The following is a 19,155-nucleotide window of genomic DNA, read 5'->3' on the forward strand; positions in this document are numbered from 1 at the left end:
GCTAGGTATTTCAGCTTTTTTTCTCTTTATTTTATTATTATTCTTCATTTATTTTTATACATTCTTTTGTTAGGGGAAGGAGTTAGAGCTAAGGTTAGGTTAGCGTTAGGATTAGGAGTTGGGGTTCTGGTTATAAATTATATATACTGTATTTTTTTTGTTAGGTTTAAGGTGCTAATACTACTACTACTACTACTACTACTAATAATAATAATAGAATACATGTAAAATAAATACACAAATAAATAAAAGCAATCATAAATAATAAATTAATAGCAATAAATGATTTACTCTTTTGTTAGGGGAAGGGGTTAGAGCCAAGGTTAGGTTAGTGTTAGGATTAGGAGTCAGGTTTAGGGTTATTAATTATATATACTGTATTTTTTTTTGTTAGGTTTAAGGTGTTAATACTACTACGAATAATAATAATAAATGAATACATGTAAAATAAATACACAAATAAATAAAAGCAATCATAAATAATAAATTAATAGCAATAAATGATTTATTCTTTTGTTAAGGGAAGGTTGTAAGCGTTAAGGTTAGGTTAGTGTTAGGATTAGGAGTTGGGGTTAGGGTTAAGGTGTTAACCACTTGCTTACTGGGCACTTAAACACCCTTCCTGCCCAGACCAATTTTCAGCTTTTGGTGCTCTCACACTTTGAATGACAATTACTCAGTCATGCAACACTGTACCCAAATGAATTTTGTGTCCTTTTTTCCCACAAATAGAGCTTTCTTTTGGTGGTATTTGATCACCTCTGGGGTTTTTATTTTTTGCGCTATAAATGAAAAAAGACCGAAAATTTTGAAAAAAAACGCATATTTCTTTGTTTCTGTGACAGAATTATGCAAATTATTAATTTTTCTTCATAAATTTTGGCCACAATTTATACTGCTACATATCTTTGGTAAAAATAACCCAAATTAGTGGATATTATTTGGTCTTTGTGAAAGTTAGAGAGTCTACAAGCTGTGGTGCGAATCGCACAAAATTGATCACATCTGATGTACTGGTGGCCTATCTCGCTTCTTGTGACCCGAACAAGTCAGGAAAGTACAAATACCCCCCAAATGACCCCTTTTTGGAAAGTAGACATTCCAAGGTATTTAGTAAGAGGCATGGTGAGCTTTTTGATGTTGTCATTTTTTTCCCACAATTCTTTGCAAAATGAAGATTTTTCATTTTCTTTATTTTTCTCCACAAAATTGTCATTGTAATAGGTTATTTCTCTCACGTGGCATGTGTATACCACAAATGACACCCCCCAAAAAATTCTGCTACTCCTCCTGAGTATTACAATACCACATGTGTGGGACTTTTTCACAGCCTGACCACATAGAGAGGCCCAACATGCAGGGAGCGCCATCACGTGTTCTAGAAGCATAAATTACACATCTAACTTGTTGACTATTTATTACACTTTTGAAGCACCAGGACAATGACACGTGACACTGATGACAGATGGCACTGATACGTGGCAATGATGACACTTATACGTGGCACTGATGACACGTGGCACTGATGACAGATGACACTAATATGTGGCACTGATGACACGTGGCACTAATACGTGGCACTGATGACACGTGGCACTAATACGTGGCACTGATGACACGTGGCACTAATATGTGGCACTGATGACACGTGGCACTAATACGTGCCACCGGTGACAGATGGCACTAATACGTGGCACCAATGACGCGTGACACTGATGACAGATGGCACTGATAAGTGGCATTGATGACACGTGACACTGACAACAGATGGCACGTGACACTGACAGGTGGCACTGATGACAAATGGCACTAATACGTGGCACTGATGACAGATGGCACTATGTGGCACTAATAACACGTGGCACTGATGACAGATGCCACTTATACGTGGCACTGATGACAGATGGCACTGGGGACAAGTGGCACTGGGGACAGATAGCACTGCGGGCAGGTGGCACTGGGGTGGGGTGGATTGCACTGGGGTGGATGGCACTGGGGCGGATGGCACTGGGGCGGATGGCACTGGGGCAGGATGGCACTGGGGGAGATGGCACTGGGGCGGATGGCACTGGGGCAGGATGGCACTGGGGCAGGATGGCTCTGGGGGAGGATGGCACTTTTTTTTAAACTTTTTTTTTACTTTTTTTTTTTTTTTTTTCTTTTGTACACTGACGGCTGCTGCAGCCGTTCTTCTCTCCCCTCTCACACGCTGTCTGTGTGAGGAGGGAGAGCGGCGCTGAGAGATGATCTCATATGTTTACATATGAGATCATCTCCCATTGGACACGCCGATCACGCTGTAAACGGCCGCTGTGATTGGCCGTTTACAGCGATCTGTGTTTGCCTGTCCCCGGGGGACACGGCAAACACAGAACTTCCGCGATGCGCACCCGCGGCGGCGCGCATTGCGGAAGTAAACACCAGGCCGTCCAGGGACGGCCAGGCGAGGGAAGCCGCCCGCCCTAAGGCCGTCATTCGGCTATAGGGTGGGCGGGAAGCGGTTAATACTACTACTACTACTACTACTAATAATAATATTAATAATCATAATAAATGAATAAATGTAAAATAAATACACAAATAAAAGCAATCATAAATAATAAATAAATTCAATAATTCAAAACTCAGTAATAAGAAATAAATAATTAACCCCGAACCTTAACCCCTAACCCTTAAAAAAATACAATAAAATAATAATAAATAAACACCCCAACCCTAAATAAATAAATACATTATTATTAGTAGTATTATTATTAATAATAATAATAATAATAATATATTTTTAAGGTTAAGGGTTAATTATTACTTATTTATGCATTATTACATATTAATTCATTTTATTTATGATGATTTTTAGCTATTTGTGTATTTATTTAGATTTATTTATTCAGAAATTATTAGTATTTTATATACATATATATTTTTTAATTGAGCAGAAAATCACACATAAACGTGGGTCAAAACACGCCAATGTGCACAAACGGCGCATTTCCATTAATTTCTATGGGAATAAAAAAACGCACCAAAATGCTTAAATCTGCCTTATTCGAGCTACAAAAAAAGCTCCAGAAATTTTTTGAGCTTTAGGCCTTTTGCTTTAGACAACTTGGAGTGGAAATGTGATTAGGGGTTAGGGTTACTAATTAAATATATTTTTTTGTTAGGGTTAAGGTGTTACTACTACTACTACTACTACTACTGCAAAATAAATACACAATTAAAAGCAATCATAAATAATAAATAAATTCAATAATTCAAAACTCAGTAATAATTAACCTCGAACCTTAACCCCTAACTATTAAAAAATACAATAAAATAATAATAAATAACTAAACACCCTAACACTAAATAAATATGGTATTTTTACTATTATTATTATTAATATTTATTTAAGGTTAAGGGTTAGTTATTTATTTATGTATTATTACATATTATTAATTTATTTTATTATGATGATTTTTAGCTATTTTTTTATTTATTTTACATTTATTTATTCATAAATTATTAGTATTATATATATATATATATATATATATATATATATATATATATATATATATATATATATATATATATATATATATATATATATATATAATTTTTTTTATTTTTTATTTGAGCAGAAAATCACGCATAAATGTAGGTCAAAACGCGCCAATGTGCACAAATCTGCCCGATTCGAGCTACAAAAAAAGATCCAGAACTTTTTTGAGCTTCAGGCCATTGGCTTCAGACAACTTGGAGTGGAGATGTGACCCAACACCATAGAGAATAATAGATTTTTTTTTCTCCTCCAGTGTTTTTGGAGTTTCAAGCTCCAAATTTTTCAATTTTTCAATAAAATACAATTCAGTGCATTTAAAAACAAACAAACAAACAGTAAAGTTAGCCCATTTTTTTTTGTATATTGTGAAAGATAATGTTACGCCGAGTAAAGTGATACCCAACATGTCACACTTTAAAAATGTCCACGCTCGTGGAATGGCGACAAACTTCTGTACTTAAAAATTTTAATAGGCGACACTTTACTTTTTTTTTCTACAGGTCACCAGTTTAAAGTTGCAGAGGAGTTTTTCTGCTAGAATTATTGCTCTCGCTCCACACATGTGTGATTTGAACACTGTTTTCATATGCGGGTGCGACTTATGTATGCATACAGTTCTGCGCATGAGCACAGAGGGACGGGGAGCCTAAAAAAAAAAACAAAAAAATCTCATTTATTTCACTTTTTCTTTTTACACTGTCCCTTTAATTTTTGTTTTCCACTTTTATTCCTATTTCAAGAAATATATACATCTCTTATAATAGAGAGCTTATTGCGAGATCTAGGGGCAAAACCTAAAATCAAAAAAAAAAAGACCTCAGATCTCTCATTTACGTTTAAAAGCAAAAAAAAAAAAAAAAATGTAATTTTGGCTTCAAGGGAAAAAAAAAATCATCCCTTTAAGGCTGAGATGCGGAAGTGACGTCAGACGTGGCTCCGGTCCTCCAAGAGCATAGAGCTGAGTAGGGGCTATCTTGCCCTCCCTCGGATTCCCGCTCAGGCATCCGACGGTCTGGATTGGCTCCGGTCTTACCGATAGGCCCGGTGAGCTCGGAGACGATGTATGCGGGTGCTTCTGAAAGTGAGCACAGAGCCCACAGCTCTTAAAGGGCCATTTAAAAAAATAAAATAAAATGTAACCACTTGCCGCCCACCATATAGCAAAATGACTGCGGCAAAGTGGTTTTAATATCCTGACCGGACGTCATATGACGTGATCAGGATATTAAGCTGCTGCGCGGGGCACACATCACGGCGATCATTGCGGGGTGTCAGTCTGACACACTGCAACTACAATCTCCGACAGAGACTCTTTACCACGTGATTAGCCGTGTCCAATCACGGCTGATCACAGTGTAAATAGGAAGAGCCGTTGATCGGCTTTTCCTCATTCGCGTCTGTCAGACGCGAGTAGAGGAGAGCCGATCGGCTGCTCCTCTGACAGGGGGGGGTCTGTGCTGATCGACCAGGGACGCCACCAGACCACCAGGGATGCCCAGCACCAGGTATGCCACCCTAGACCACCAAGGATGCCATTCAGTGCCCACAATGGATGCCAATCAGTGCCACAATGGGATGGCATGCATTATTGTTTGCCACTGATTGGCATCCATCAGTACAATATAATACAATACAATGCCGCCTATCAGTTCCCATCCGTGCCACCTATCAGTGCCCATCTGTGCCGCCTATCAGTGCCCATCCGTGCTCATCCGTGCCGCCTATCCATGCCCATCTGTGCCGCCTATCCATGCCCATCCATGCCGCCTATCCATGCCAATCCGTGCCAGCTATCAGTGCCAATTTGTGCCACCTATCAGTGTCCATCCGTGTCGCCCATCAGTGCCACCTATCTTATTTACAAAGTTTGCAAAAACTGTTTAGCAAAAAATAAAAACCGTAGAGGTGATCAAATACCACCAAAAGAAAGCTCTATTTGTGAAAAAAAAATGATAAAAATGTAATTTGGGTACAGCTGAAAGCTCAAAATTGGTCTGGGCAGGAAGGTGTTTAAGTGCCCGGTATTGAAGTGGTTAAATTACAATTTTTTTTTTATTGCATTTTAGTGTAAATATAAAATTTGACGTCTTTTTGACCCCGGATCTCATATTTAAGAGGACCTGTCATGCTTTTTTTTTTTATTACAAGGGATGTTTACATTCCTTGTAATAGGAATAAAAGTGACACCATTTATTTATTTTTTTTTTTAAAACCTAAAAATAAAAAGTTAAAATCATTAAGAAATTTATTTTTTTTTTTTTAAATGCACCCCATCCGCCCAAGCTCGCGTGCGAGATATCGCCACGATCGGTAGAGCGAGAGCAATAATTCTAGCCCTGGACCTCCTCTGTAAATCAAAACATGCAACCTGTAGAATTTTTTAAACTTGGCCTATGGAGATTTTTATGGGTAAAAGTTTGTCATCATTCCACGAGCGGGCGCAATTTTGAAGCGTGACATGTTGGGTATAAACTTACTCGGCATAACATTGTCTTTCACATTATGCAAAAAAATTGGGCTAATTTTACTCTGTTTCATTTTTTTTTTTAATTCATGAAAGTGTCCCTTTTCCCAAAAAGTTGCGTTCAAAACACCGCTGCGCAAATACCGTGTGACATAAAATATTGCAACAATCGCCGTTTTATTCTCTAGAGTCTTTAACTTTACTGTTGTCTTATTTTTTTATTCAAAAAAGTGTATTTTTTCCCCCCCCAAAAAAAAAGTGCGCTTGTAAGACCGCTGCGCAAATTCGTTGTGACAAAATATTGCAACGACCGCCATTTTATTCTCTAGGGTGTTAGGGAAAAAAATTTATAATGTTTAGGGGTTCTAAGTTATTTTCTAGCAAAAAAAAAAAAATTTTTTTAACTTGTAAACAACACATCTAAAAAAGAGGTCCGGTGCTTAAGTGGTTAATAGGGTTTGCCCAGAGTTCCCCTTAAAATGTTTTTTTTTTTAACCTAGTATTTCTCTCTTCCTAAAATGAATGAAAACTCCCCGGGTCACTTAGGGATGTCTGGAGCCTCTGAACGTCGTGCCCGGTCCAGATATTAATAGAGATGAGACGTAAATAAAAAACACACAATTTCACGGGCCGTTGACGTGAAGACAGCGTTCAGTGCGGCCGCGGCGACCTCAAACACACAAACACACAGCGCAATTCATAAACCCGGACGGCGGGTGTGCGAGGAGAAGACTGAGGGGTGAACTGAGGACAGGCAGAGCACACAATGACAGCCAGGAGATATCTGTGCGATACTGACCGCCATGTGACAAGACGACGTTCCGCAGATCAGGGCCAGCCGCGACGTGATTGGCTCCTTTTCACAGGGGAGATGGCGTCCCGTCACGTCTGCGCCGATTACTCCTTATCGAGAAGAAACAAAACAGGGAGAAGGATTAGAACTGCACAACACAGAGGCCAAGCACATGACAAAATGTGAGAGCAGCAAAACACGCTGGGCTATTTCCTCCAACTATGTCGTGTATCTACCATTGATAATGAAGTGTAGTCTGCTTATTGTGTTCTTTGTGTTCCCTGGTTCCTCCTTTGCTCCCTTTTCAATATAAAAATTGAAATAAAGCCTTTTCATTTCATTATGTGTCCTATTTAGACCCAGTGATGTATCACTGATTCCTGAGGTCCACTGAGGTCCTGATTCCTCCATATAGATCTTTATATCACTAGAGGGATCACCAGCAGGAGGAAGGAGGTCCTGATTCCTCTATATAGATCTTTATATCACTAGAGGGATCACCAGCAGGAGGAAGGAGGTCCTGATTCCTCCATATAGATCTTTATATCACTAGAGGGGTCACCAGCAGGAGGAAGGAGGTCCTGATTCCTCCATATAGATCTTTATATCACTAGAGGGGTCACCAGCAGGAGGAAGGAGGTCCTGATTCCTTTATATAAATCTTTATATCACTAGAGGGGTCACCAGCGGGAGGAAGGAGGTCCTGATACCTCTATATAGATCTTTATATCACTAGAGGGGTCACCAGCAGGAGGAAGGAGATCCTGATTCCTCCATATAGATCTTTATATCACTAGAGGGGTCACCAGCAGGAGGAAGGAGATCCTGATTCCTCCATATAGATCTTTATATCACTAGAGGGGTCACCAGCAGGAGGAAGGAGATCCTGATTCCTCCATATAGATCTTTATATCACTAGAGGGGTCACCAGCAGGAGGAAGGAGGTCCTGATTCCTCTATATAGATCTTTATATCACTAGAGGGGTCACCACTCACCAGCAGGAGGAAGGAGGTCCTAATTCCTCTATATAGATCTTTATATCACTAGAGGTCACCAGCAGGAGGTCCTAATTCCTCTATATATGGTGCTCAAAATTTTTTTTTGGGGGGGGGGGGCGCAAACAAACGGAAAAATTCTGAACAAAACCCCCCTATCAATTACAGCCTCACTGTGCCCATCAAACACAGCCACTGTGTCCATCAAAGCAGCCACTGTGCCCATCAATTGCTGCCACTGTGCCCATCAAACGCTGCCACTGTGCCCACCAAATGCTCCCACTGTGCCATCAAATGCTGCCACTGTGCCCATTGAATGCCGCCACTGTGCCCATCAAATGCTGCCACTGTTCCCATCAATTGCCACCACTGTGCCCATCAAACGCTGCCACTGTGCCCACCAAATTCTCCCACTGTGCCATCAAATGCTGCCACTGTGTCCATCGAATGCTCCCCCTGTGCCCATCAAATGCTGCCACTGTGTCCATCGAATGCTCCCCCTGTGCCCATCAAATGCTGCCACTGTGCCCATCGAATGCTGCCACTGTGCCCGCCTGCCGTCTGCCACTACTTACCCTGTCTCGGTGGGGCAGCGGGTGACTGTGGCGGGCGGCGAGCGGTGTCCTCCATGTCCTTGATGTTTTCTCCCATCCTCTCCTCCCGTCCTCTCCTATGATTGGACACCATCTATTCTAGTGGTCAAATGAAGTATTTTCTGTTTTTAATCAATGAACAACATTCGACCAGCTCAGGAAATAGCCCCATATAATTTGGGTGAGTTTTTTGTCCATTTGCACAGAACGAGTGTATACACGCTTTCAATGGGCAAGCTGCTATGCAAATTTTTTATAAATATAACCCAATGTGAATTTAAACATGTTTGGGATAAACACAGGCGCTATACTCAAAAATGTTAAAAAAACAAAAAAAAAACAACAAAAACATAAAAATGAACCACTTGGTCTTTTTGCCGTCTATGCTTCTGCAGCGAAGAATATAGAATATAATATATAGAATCTAGTGCCCGTACAATGCTGGGATCAAACGTTAACGAGTCCAGCTGTGTAAGCACTGCCTTTTATAACCACCAATTAAATGGAAGAGTCAGTGCTGCGCACAGCTGTGGCGAAAAATACCTGATTAACTGCGACGCAGGCCCAAGAACGCAGCTGCTCGATCGCGTCGTACACAGACTATAGGTTCAGTGTGTACCTGCCGCTTTATGTTATTGGAAAAATGATTGTAATTTAGCCATTTCCTGAGCCTGTCAGCACCTTCTCTGCCTGAGCCGACCTCGAACTTTCCACGGGTCCCGGGGGGACTCATTCCCCCCAAACACTGCAATCATTGAAGGGCATTCCCACGTATGCTTCAAGCCGGTCCTGAATTTCTACAAAGGATTCTGACAGCCTGGAATCACCATCAGTTTGGGAATATAAATATCTTTTCAGCCATTATGTTTTAAAGGGTGCTTTTAGAGCTAAACGTTTTAAATTGCTTCCAGTAACCTTAAGTATATTGTGCTTGCACTGTATGTATTATGATTCTATAAATATGAATATATACATATATAAATAAATACACATATATATATATATATATTATAAGTCTATGCAAAAAGAAATACAAATATTCAGTACATCACTTCAATACATGCACATTTCGTAAGTTTTGTCGCTTTAAAAATGCCTTAAGTACAGAGAAAAATACCTGCTAATCTTCCAGAAACCTCCTAACTTCCTGTTTGATGTGATGGGGGCCTCTGGTGTGATGAGGGACCTCTGAAGTGATGGTGGCCTCTGATTTGATGGGGACCTCTGATGTGATGGAGGACCTCTGATGTGATGGGGGCCTCTAAACTGATGGGGAGACCTCTGACGTGATGGGGAGACCTCTGACGTGATGGGGGCCTCTGGCGTAATGGGGGGACCTCTGAAGTGATGGGGGCCTCTGGCGTAATGGGGGGACCTCTGAAGTGATGGGGGCCTCTGATTTCATGGGGACCACTAATGTAATGGGGACCTCTAATGTAATGGGGGCCTCTGATGTGATGGGGGACCTCTGATGTGATGGGGGCCTCTGGCGTAATGGGGGGACCTCTGATTTGATGGGGGACCTCTGATGTGAAGGGGGACCTCTGATGTGAAGGGGGACCTCTGACGTGATGGAGGACCTATGATGTGAAGGGGGGTCTCTGACGTGATGGGGGGCTCTGATTTGATGGGGGACCTATGATGTGAAGGGGGGTCTATGATGTGATGGGGGCCTCTGATTTGATGGGGGACCTCTGATGTGATGAGGGGACCTCTGATGTGACAGAGGCCTCTGATGTTATGCGGGAAACTCTGATGTGAAGGGGGGGCTCTGATGTGATGGGGGACCTCTGATGTTAAGGGGAGCCCCTGGTGTATAGTGACTCATGTATAGGGGGAATCTCAGATGTATAGGAGTGACTGTGATAGGATGTAGAGAGGTCATGTATAGCGGGGCCTCTGATGTAAAGGGGAGACTCAGATGTAAAGGGGGGACCTCAGACATGAAGGAGGGGCTTCTAGCTTGAACTTAATTTAACCAAGGCAGTTGTGTACATTGTACCAGCCTCAGATTTCCCATTCCCATTATGTTTTTACATTTCAGACAGGGGGGTCCCAAGATTTCACATACTTTTATAGGGTGCCATCACTGAAAAAAGGTTGAGAAACCCTGAGACCCACTATAGCAAAATGGCTTAGGACCCATTCACACCCTCACTGTGCATTAATGCACGTACATGGATGCATGCTATGCCATGCGACAATGTGCATTGTGCTAAGGCACCCCTTTCAAACTGAGTTGGCTGCTAATACACCAAAAAATGCGCATTTACCATTTCTGACAGAGCACCACAAATCATGGCAGTGCATTGCTGCATATTGCGCTGCATTGCGTCACACCAATGCATGTTACACATGTTGCTGCATGTTGTGGTAGGGCTCACGCTACTACAGCAGGACAATGTGAATGGGCCCTTACATAGAATTGGTATACCACTTTTTTTAAGGAGTTTATTCGAGACTTACCGAGTCCGCCGGCGTGAGCGTCTATTAGCGCGGCGGCCACTGCGATCCCCTGCGGAAGGCCGAGCTCGCTGGCAGCCTCCGATGTGAGCTTGTTCCCGACACAAACTCCTGGAGACACAACCTGGTTTCCTGGGCAGACGGAGGAAAAATAATTAGACTTCACACTGATAAAAAGAGAAATAAAACAGACTTTCCCTGCTAGGAGGCGGCGATGGCGCTCCAACGCTCGCCAATACACACCACTCCGGGGATTTAGGAAAAATAAAAAAAAAACAGATAGTAGCGGGTCAGGATATTCAGGGAAACGAATAATCTGAATGTTTTCTAGCGTCCTGCCGCACTTCACCACCAATGTGAATGATTTCCAATTATTATTTTTTACATTCAACTGGTTTTTATTGGTATGTAAAGCAAAATATACATGTAGCACTGACCGCCGACTACCTTCTTGACTGCTTCTCCGTCTAGGGGTTCCCGTGGTAGATGGCCCAAAGAAATTTGGAAACTGACACTGAATCTTCTTTTGGGTTATTTATTTGAAACAGAAACAGTCTCTCAGTTTAGGGTAGAGTGTTAGGAGGGAGTTCAGGTACTTTAGACTGCAAAAATGAAAAGTCTCTTATAGGAAAAATCCAGAGAGTAGCAACAGTTTCACAGCTAGATTTTATAACCCCCGGATAGACCTCCTCTCACTAGGCCTAGCAGCCGGTAGGGTGTTAAGTAAAGTCTCTGCCACAGACTTGAGCTTTACTGAGGGACATAGACAAATTTAAAAAGCTATCATACGGTACCAGTATCTCTCAGCCGATCCGGCGATACCGTATGAGTGTGTGGATCCATGTAGTGTCCTTCAACCAAGCCTCCAGGCTCCTTCAGAGAAGCCAGCCTTGCGCACGGCCTTCTCCTGAAGAGTCCTCCCCTGGGGTTTCTCCACTTGCTGGGCCTCTCCCTTAGATGTGACGGCACCGGACCACAGGAGCGGACTGACAACTCATGGGGCCCCCGGGCAATAGGAGATTATGGAGCCCCCAGGCAATCAGAGATTATGGGGCCACACAGTATACACAAACACACACACACAGTATACAATCACACAGTATACAAAGACATGTTTATATTGGCTAAGAAGGTACTGGAGAGGTGGGGCAGCTATAATCTCTGGATTTTTAGACCAAAATGATGTCGGTAAGGGACATTTCAGAGGCAGATGTAAAAAAAAAAATGTTTACATACTGTCCCTGGTTTTGCTGAGGCTGGCAACCCTGATGGGGCCCCCTAGTGGCATGGGGCCCTCGGGCAGTGCCCGAGTGGCCCAATTGTCAGTCCGCCCCCTCCCGGACCACCTTTGGGTCAATAGGCCCCAAATTCCACTCAGGCCTTTCCCTGCAGTTGCTTTGCCTCGGGCTAGCCAGCCCTGAGACTTGAAATGCATGGTTCCGTACCCCAGGCCAGGAGGGCCATGGGGCAGGTCAGGAGGACCAGAACCAAACCGGCAGAAAATATTCTCCCGAACAGAACAGAACTCCGAAGCACGTAATGTCGGTACCTTAAATACCACCTCCCAGAATTCACAGCAGGAAAACACTCCCACTGGGCTGGTTCCGGGAGAACAGTGGCATTCAATACACCCAGCTAGACTGCGTTCTTGCTCTTGCCGGCGGTGACAGCGACACCCGCGGTCAAGGAGAACCCAGTGCAACCCAGCTGGACTGGTACTGAAACCAGAAATTTCGAGAATTAGCCCTAAAACCCAACTGTGGTTTCAGGAAAATTTTACTTTGAAAAACATATAGCGCCTGCTCGTCAGGAGCCAGCGCTACATACACTTAAAACATTATCACGGTAAATGTCAGAAAAGGGTGACAATGAGTTCAGTATAAGGCAAATGGAGTCATCTCATGTACAAAAGGGATTACAGTAAGAAACAACAAAGAGTTTTACAGTGAGGGGGTAATGCAGTAAAAAGCTAATAAAAAAAGAATAAAACATTTCACACATGGTACAGCAAATATTCATCTTCCACGTGATTCCTACTCTGCTGAGAGTGTTGTTGGAAACCTGTCTACCCGAGTGCATAGGCGTGAAGAAAAGCGGGAAATCATCATAAAGTCTCCGGAGTTTGTAGCCACTTATCCCAAATTTTACCATATTTTGAAGGGCAACCTCTATGTGAGTAGATGAGCTTTTTGTATTTTAAACTACTTTTTACTTCTAATAGCCAAATCTTGAACTCAGGTGGGGAAGGCCTCATCCAATGCCTGGCTATGGTTTTCCTGGCAATGTTTTGTTTAGAATTATCTTAGTGAATTTTTTTGATGTCTGGCTCTGGGTATACGCCAAGTAGGCATGTTTTAGGGTTTAGTGTGATGGGGGTGTTGTGGAAGAACTGAACGATTTGTGCCCAGAAGCCCTGAATCTTAGGGCAGTCCCAGATCTGATGATAGAACGCACCAGATGCCTGATTGTACATGGCACAGTTGGCGGTTTGGTCATGTTTGTACCTTGACACCCTGGTTGGAGTGAGGTATGCCAGGTGGGTGAAATATATCTGAGTGAGGCGCTCTGATAGTTTGGGGGATACCAGTTTGCAATGGTCTAGGAAAGCCTTTCTGAACCTTTTCAACACAGAGGAACCCTTGAAATAGTTCTCCGGTCTCGGGGAACCCCCTGCTAAATTTTAGAATTTTACAACTCATGATACATTAGTGTGATGGTCAGTGGGAAGAATGGTCCTTACACTTGTGGTCATTGGGAAGAATAACCTCCTTACACATCGCTAAAAAGATCAATGGTGTCAGTGGGAACTTATCTGAGAGGCAGAAATTGCCCAATGCTGAAGGAACCCCTACTAACCTCTGGAGGAACCCTAGGGTTCCACAGAAACCTGGTTGAGAATCACTGGTCTAGGGCAGTGATGGCGAACCTTGGCACCCCAGATGTTTTGGAACTACATTTCCCATGATGCTCAACTACACTGCAGAGTGCATGAGCATTATGGGAAATGTAGTTCCAAAACATCTGGGGTGCCAAGGTTCGCCATCACTGGTCTAGGGCCTCGCTCCATTCCTCATCCTTGATTGCCCCAACATTTTCCTCCCACCTAGCCTTCACAGTGCATAAGCTGAGCTGCTCGCTGAAGGCGTGAGTGACATGCTGTAGAATGTGGATCTCAATTTCTTGGGGTCTAGGCTACATATTACGGCCACAAAAGGGGTTCACTTCCAGTGAGGTAGAGCCTGTTGGGAATTGCGCTTTAAGCCCTTGTACACACGGTCGGAGAATCCGTCGGAATGTGTCCTATCGGACCGTGTTGTCGGATAATCCGACTGTGTGTGGTATGCATCGGACTGATTCCGTCGGAATATCCGTCGGACCCAATTTTCCAACTTGTTGGAAATATTTTCCGACCAACTGGTTCGATCGGACATACTCCGATCATGTGTAGAGAATTTTGATCGGACCAAGTGCCACGCATGCTCAGATCAAATTCCTACATCAAAGCTATTGGCTACTAGCGTGAATGTAGTCCCATCGTAACGAAATTACTTCATCACGTTCTGAATGATCGGATTTTTCGACAACTTAGTCCGACCGTGTGTATGCAACAGTTTCGGACAAGATCCGACAGGCAAAATCCGACGGATTTGGTTGTCGAAATCTCCGACCGTGTGTACAGGGGCTAAAAGCGTGACGGAGCTGAAGATATCCGAAGAACGTTTGGATGGGAAGTCCGTGTTCAGCTCTCAGCATATCAAATACCTTCAGGTCGCCATTGGAGACCAGGTGGGATAAGTAATATATGCCCCTGGATCTCCACAATTCCGAGTCCGGCAAGGAGCGAGACTCCGGCAGGTCAAGATTGTACCAAAGAGGAGTATTTTTGTGCAGTAGTGGCAATTGTATTTTGGCTGTCGCTATGGTCCATATACGTCAGTAGTGGTGTAGCATAGCTGTCCTGTCTTTGGTCAAGTTGAGATTTTGCATTCGACCTATAATGTTTATGAGGGTGTCTTCGGATGAGTGGGACCACTTGGGGCATAAGAAGGTCAAAAATCGCGCTCTGTCTGTTTTCCTTATATGGAACAGTTGTGATAGTTGTGCTGCTATATAATACAGATTATGGTCGGGGAGTGCTGGCCCTGCCAAATCTGTGGGGTTCTTTCATTAATCACATTCAAGTTTGTGCCTACTTTGACCCCATATGAATGTTTTGAGTATAATTTCCATCGTCTTGAAGTGCCGAAGCACCAGATACACCGGGGAGTGTCAGAGCACATATAAGATCTTTGGTAGTAGCACCATTTTAACAAGATTGATGGGTCCCATGACCCCCAACGGTAGTCTGGCCCAGATTTGGGTCTTGTGCTTGAGCATATCAATGATTTCCAACTATTGATAAGGACTCGACGATGACACATTTTTCGTTTTAATAAAGCCAAATCGATCAGTTGATCGGTGATGCAAGCAGGCTCCCCACACTATGTGCCCACCTACTTTTACTGCCTCCTTGCTGCGAGTGTAAATGATCCCTACAAGTCCTGATATTCATTCTCACCATACTAAAAAGTAAAGAAGATTAAAAATTTTCAGTTGTCACCATAACAGGAAAAGAGTGCACATCTTCCAATGGGGTCACCTGTTCCAGTGACAACCGTCTAAGCCCGGTCGGACATTCCGATGGAAAATGTCCGATCGGGCCGTGTTGTCGGATAATCCGACCGTGTGTGGGCTCCATCTGACTGTTTCTGTTAGAATATCCGACCGACAAAGTTTTAGAGCTGGGCTATAAAATTTTCCGACAACATGATCCGATCGGACTTTGTCCGATTGTGTGTAGAGAATTCCGATCGGACAAAGTGCCACGCATGCTCAGATCAAATTTCTAGACCAAAGCTATTGGCTACTAGCGTGAACGTAGACCCATCGTAATGAAAAAAACGTCATCACGTTCAGAAAGATCGGATTTTCCGACAACTTTGTCCGACCGTGTGTATGCAACACTAGTTTCGACGGATTTTGTTGTCGGAATGTCCGACCGTGTGTACAAGATCTTAAAGAGGACGTAAACCCTGATGAGTTTACTTCCTCTTTCATTCCCTGCAAAGGCAAAGCATAATGGACTACTGTGCATTGCATAGTAGCCCATTATGTGTCACTTACCTGACACAGGAGCCAGCGAAGTCGCCGCTGTCCCCTGTAGTCCGCCGCATCCATCTCGTTGGTGGGGTCTCGCAGCTCCGCCGCTGTCATTCGGCAAAGCCGCGATGACGTCACTCCCGCGCATGCGCACGGGAGCTGACGCGCGCTGCAGCTCCGTCGCTGAGAATGCCGCGCTCAGTGCGCCTGTGCGCCACTGTCTACAGCGCAAGCGCCGTAGACAGCGGTGCCCGTTTTCGGGCAAATATCTCCTAAACTATATAGGTTTAGGAGATATTGCTTGGACCTACAGGTAAGCCTTAATCTAGGCTTACCTGTAGGTCAAAGTGGTTTGTAAGGGTTTACAACCACTTTAAAGGGGACCATCCCCACTTTGAAGAGATTTCCTTTCGCCTCCTGTTGTATTTACAGGACAGGAAGTAAAGAGAAATCTCCTTAAAGCGAAACTTCAGTCATTTTTTCATCTTTCCATCTATTAAATCTTCTGCCCTTGTTGTTTTAACTTTGTATAGTAAAACGGGGAAGACCCTCACCATGCCAACATCCAAAGTATATATTCAAGGATTGACCAAGTCAAAAAATGAATGGACTTTGTGAGCACATAATGAGATAGAGAATCGGTAAAAAAGTATAAATTGTATTACAACATAGTTAAAAAACATATAAACATACAAACAACACCCTGTATGGACACAGTTACCAGTTACCCAATAATGCAGTTATAGAGGACTGGACCTACAGTACAAAGATTCATTTAATACTGTATCAAGGTAAAAGAAAATTTTCCGATCCAGTAATGCCTCCAAAAACTTGCTTGTCAACGTGTTTCACTTAAATATTAGCTTCCTCAGGACAGATACTGGGTAGGTGCTGGTATATTTTCAAAAACAAGAAAGCACATGTGTAAGTATTCAATGTAGTAGATAGATATCCATATAAGTATGAATTGTGATTGTTACAACATTTCTCCAGGAAGAGTACATATACACAGAGACTAATTACATATAAACATAACAATGTTTAAGCTTGCCTGGTAAATTTGTGGCTCAAGGTGTGGGAGGACTTGACCAAATTGACAAACAACCGAAAAAACAATATCTGCCCTGAGGAAGCTAATATTTTAGTGAAACAAGCACGTTTTTGGAGGCATTACTGGATCAGAAATTTTCCTTTTACCTCGATACAGTATTAAATGAATCTTTGTACCGTAGGTCCAGTCCTCTATAACTGCATTATTGGGTGACTGGTAACTGTGTCCATACAGGGTGTTTTTATGTTGTTTATATGTTTTTTTTAACTATGTTGTAATAAAATTTATACTTTTTTTTTACTGATTCTCTCTCTCATTATGTGCCGACAAAGTCTGTTCATTTTTTGACTTTTTCAATCCATGACAATGTGATTTCTAACAGCAGCCCTGGGTGTGGGTGAAGCCTAAATTGCACAATGTGTAGTTCTATTTCATCTATTGATATAACATTCTACAATGTAACAATGAAGGGAGTCAAGTAGACATGTGCATTGCCAAAAAATTTGTTTGTTCTCTTTTAATTTTTTTATTTAATTTCTTTGTTTTTCAGGTCATTCCTTATGATCGAAATTAGTTTTTCCGAAAAAATTAGTAAACCCAAAAATTCAGAAATCCAAAAATTCCGGAAGTTTGAAAATCCAAAAATAAGGAATATTTAAAAAAATTCTAATTAACGAAAATCTGAAAATCCGAAATAATGACTAACTAACTAGCTAATAATAACTATTAAATTATAGTTATTGAAATTTCCTTTCAAATTTGTCTGTTGGTGAAGTTACAAGTTACAAATTATCCAAAATAACGAATGTCACATCTAAACGAATGGAACGCAATAAATTAAAATTAATAATAATAAATAATAATAAAATGTTTTTATTATTATTATTTATTATTATTTTTTTTATCGTTTTATTCCATTAGATGTGACATTCGTATTTGTTACGTTCACTAAAGCCCCATACACACTATCAGATTTTCTGCTGATTTTTGTCTTCAGATTTACCAAAACCATATAATATGAGGTCAAACCTTAGGAGCTTAAAGGGGTTGTAAAGGTAAATGTTTTTTTCACCTTAATGCATTCTATGCATTAAGGTGAAAAAACATCTCACAGTGTCAGCGCCCCCAGCCCCCCCCCCCCCCCGTTTTACTTACCTCACCCCTCGAAAGTCCCGCGCTCGCCCCAGCCTTCCTCTTCGCCGCTCAGCCTAGCCGCTGATTGGCTGGAGCGGATGGATTGAAGGCAGCGCAGCCATTGGCTCACGTTGCTGTCAATCACATCCAATGACGCGGCGAACCGGGGGGAGGGGCCGTGTGATACAGCGAGCGGCTATAGCCGCCGGCTGTATCACGGGAGCGCGCCCGCAGGTGCTTCTCACCATGCGAGGGAGCTCGCATGAATGTGAGAAGTACCTGCGGGGGGAAGCCGAGACAGCCGCCGAGGGACCCCAGAAGAGCAGGTTCGGGGCCACTCTGTGCAAAATGAGCTGCACAGTGGAGGTAAGTAGAACATGTTTGTTATTTTAAAGAAATAAAAAAATTAACTTTACAATCCCTTTAAATGTGTATGCAATCAGGCAGGCCCTTCTACTACATGGTTTTGGTAAATCTGAAGACAAAAATCAGCAGAAAATCTGATAGTGTGTATGGGGCTTAAAGTGGGGTGCCCCCTAAAAAAAAATGTTTAAAGTCAGCAGCTACAAATACTGCAGTTGCTGACTTTTAATAATCGGACAGTTACCTGTCCCAGGGTCCAGCGATGCGGGGGAACGAAGGCCCCCCCCCCTCGTTCCCCGCTCCGCTTGCAGCACCGGCATTCTTACTGTGGGCACCCAGCTGTGGCTTCATAGCTGGGCACCCTCGGCGCATGCGTGAGCGGCGCCGTGCCGTGATACGCTGCATAGTCATCTGGGACACGTGATAGGTCCCAGATGACTGTGCGGCGCAGAGGGGATGTCACCAGCCCGGGCACTGAAGGAGGCAGACTACGAAGGACCCCCTAGCAACAGGCATTTAGAGGTGAGTAAAAAAATTTTTTTACATTTATTTTTTTTACATTTTTTTATGAATTTTAAGCTTTTTTTTTTTTTTTTTTTTTGGTGGCAACACCAC

At 42.8% G+C, this 19,155-nt stretch overlaps 1 protein-coding gene across 4 annotated transcripts in view; it reads right to left on the minus strand.

Moving 5' to 3' along the window:
* FGGY (FGGY carbohydrate kinase domain containing) overlaps window positions 1–19,155 on the minus strand; it is a 381,065-nt gene that overhangs the window by 179,197 nt on the left and 182,713 nt on the right. For all 4 annotated transcript variants that reach the window (XM_077450606.1, XM_077450605.1, XM_077450604.1 and 1 more), the window contains exons 7-8: window positions 10,857–10,985; window positions 6,808–6,911 (exon numbers count right to left, since the gene is read on the minus strand). In XM_077450606.1, coding sequence (XP_077306732.1) covers window positions 6,808–6,911; window positions 10,857–10,985 — 233 coding nt within the window. The remainder of the gene's footprint in view (window positions 1–6,807; window positions 6,912–10,856; window positions 10,986–19,155) is intronic.

This window comes from Lithobates pipiens, unplaced genomic scaffold, assembly GCF_037356315.1.
Source record: "Lithobates pipiens isolate NorthernLeopardFrog02 unplaced genomic scaffold, aLitPip1_a1.2 Scaffold_23, whole genome shotgun sequence".
In the NCBI taxonomy this organism is placed as follows: domain Eukaryota; kingdom Metazoa; phylum Chordata; class Amphibia; order Anura; family Ranidae; genus Lithobates; species Lithobates pipiens.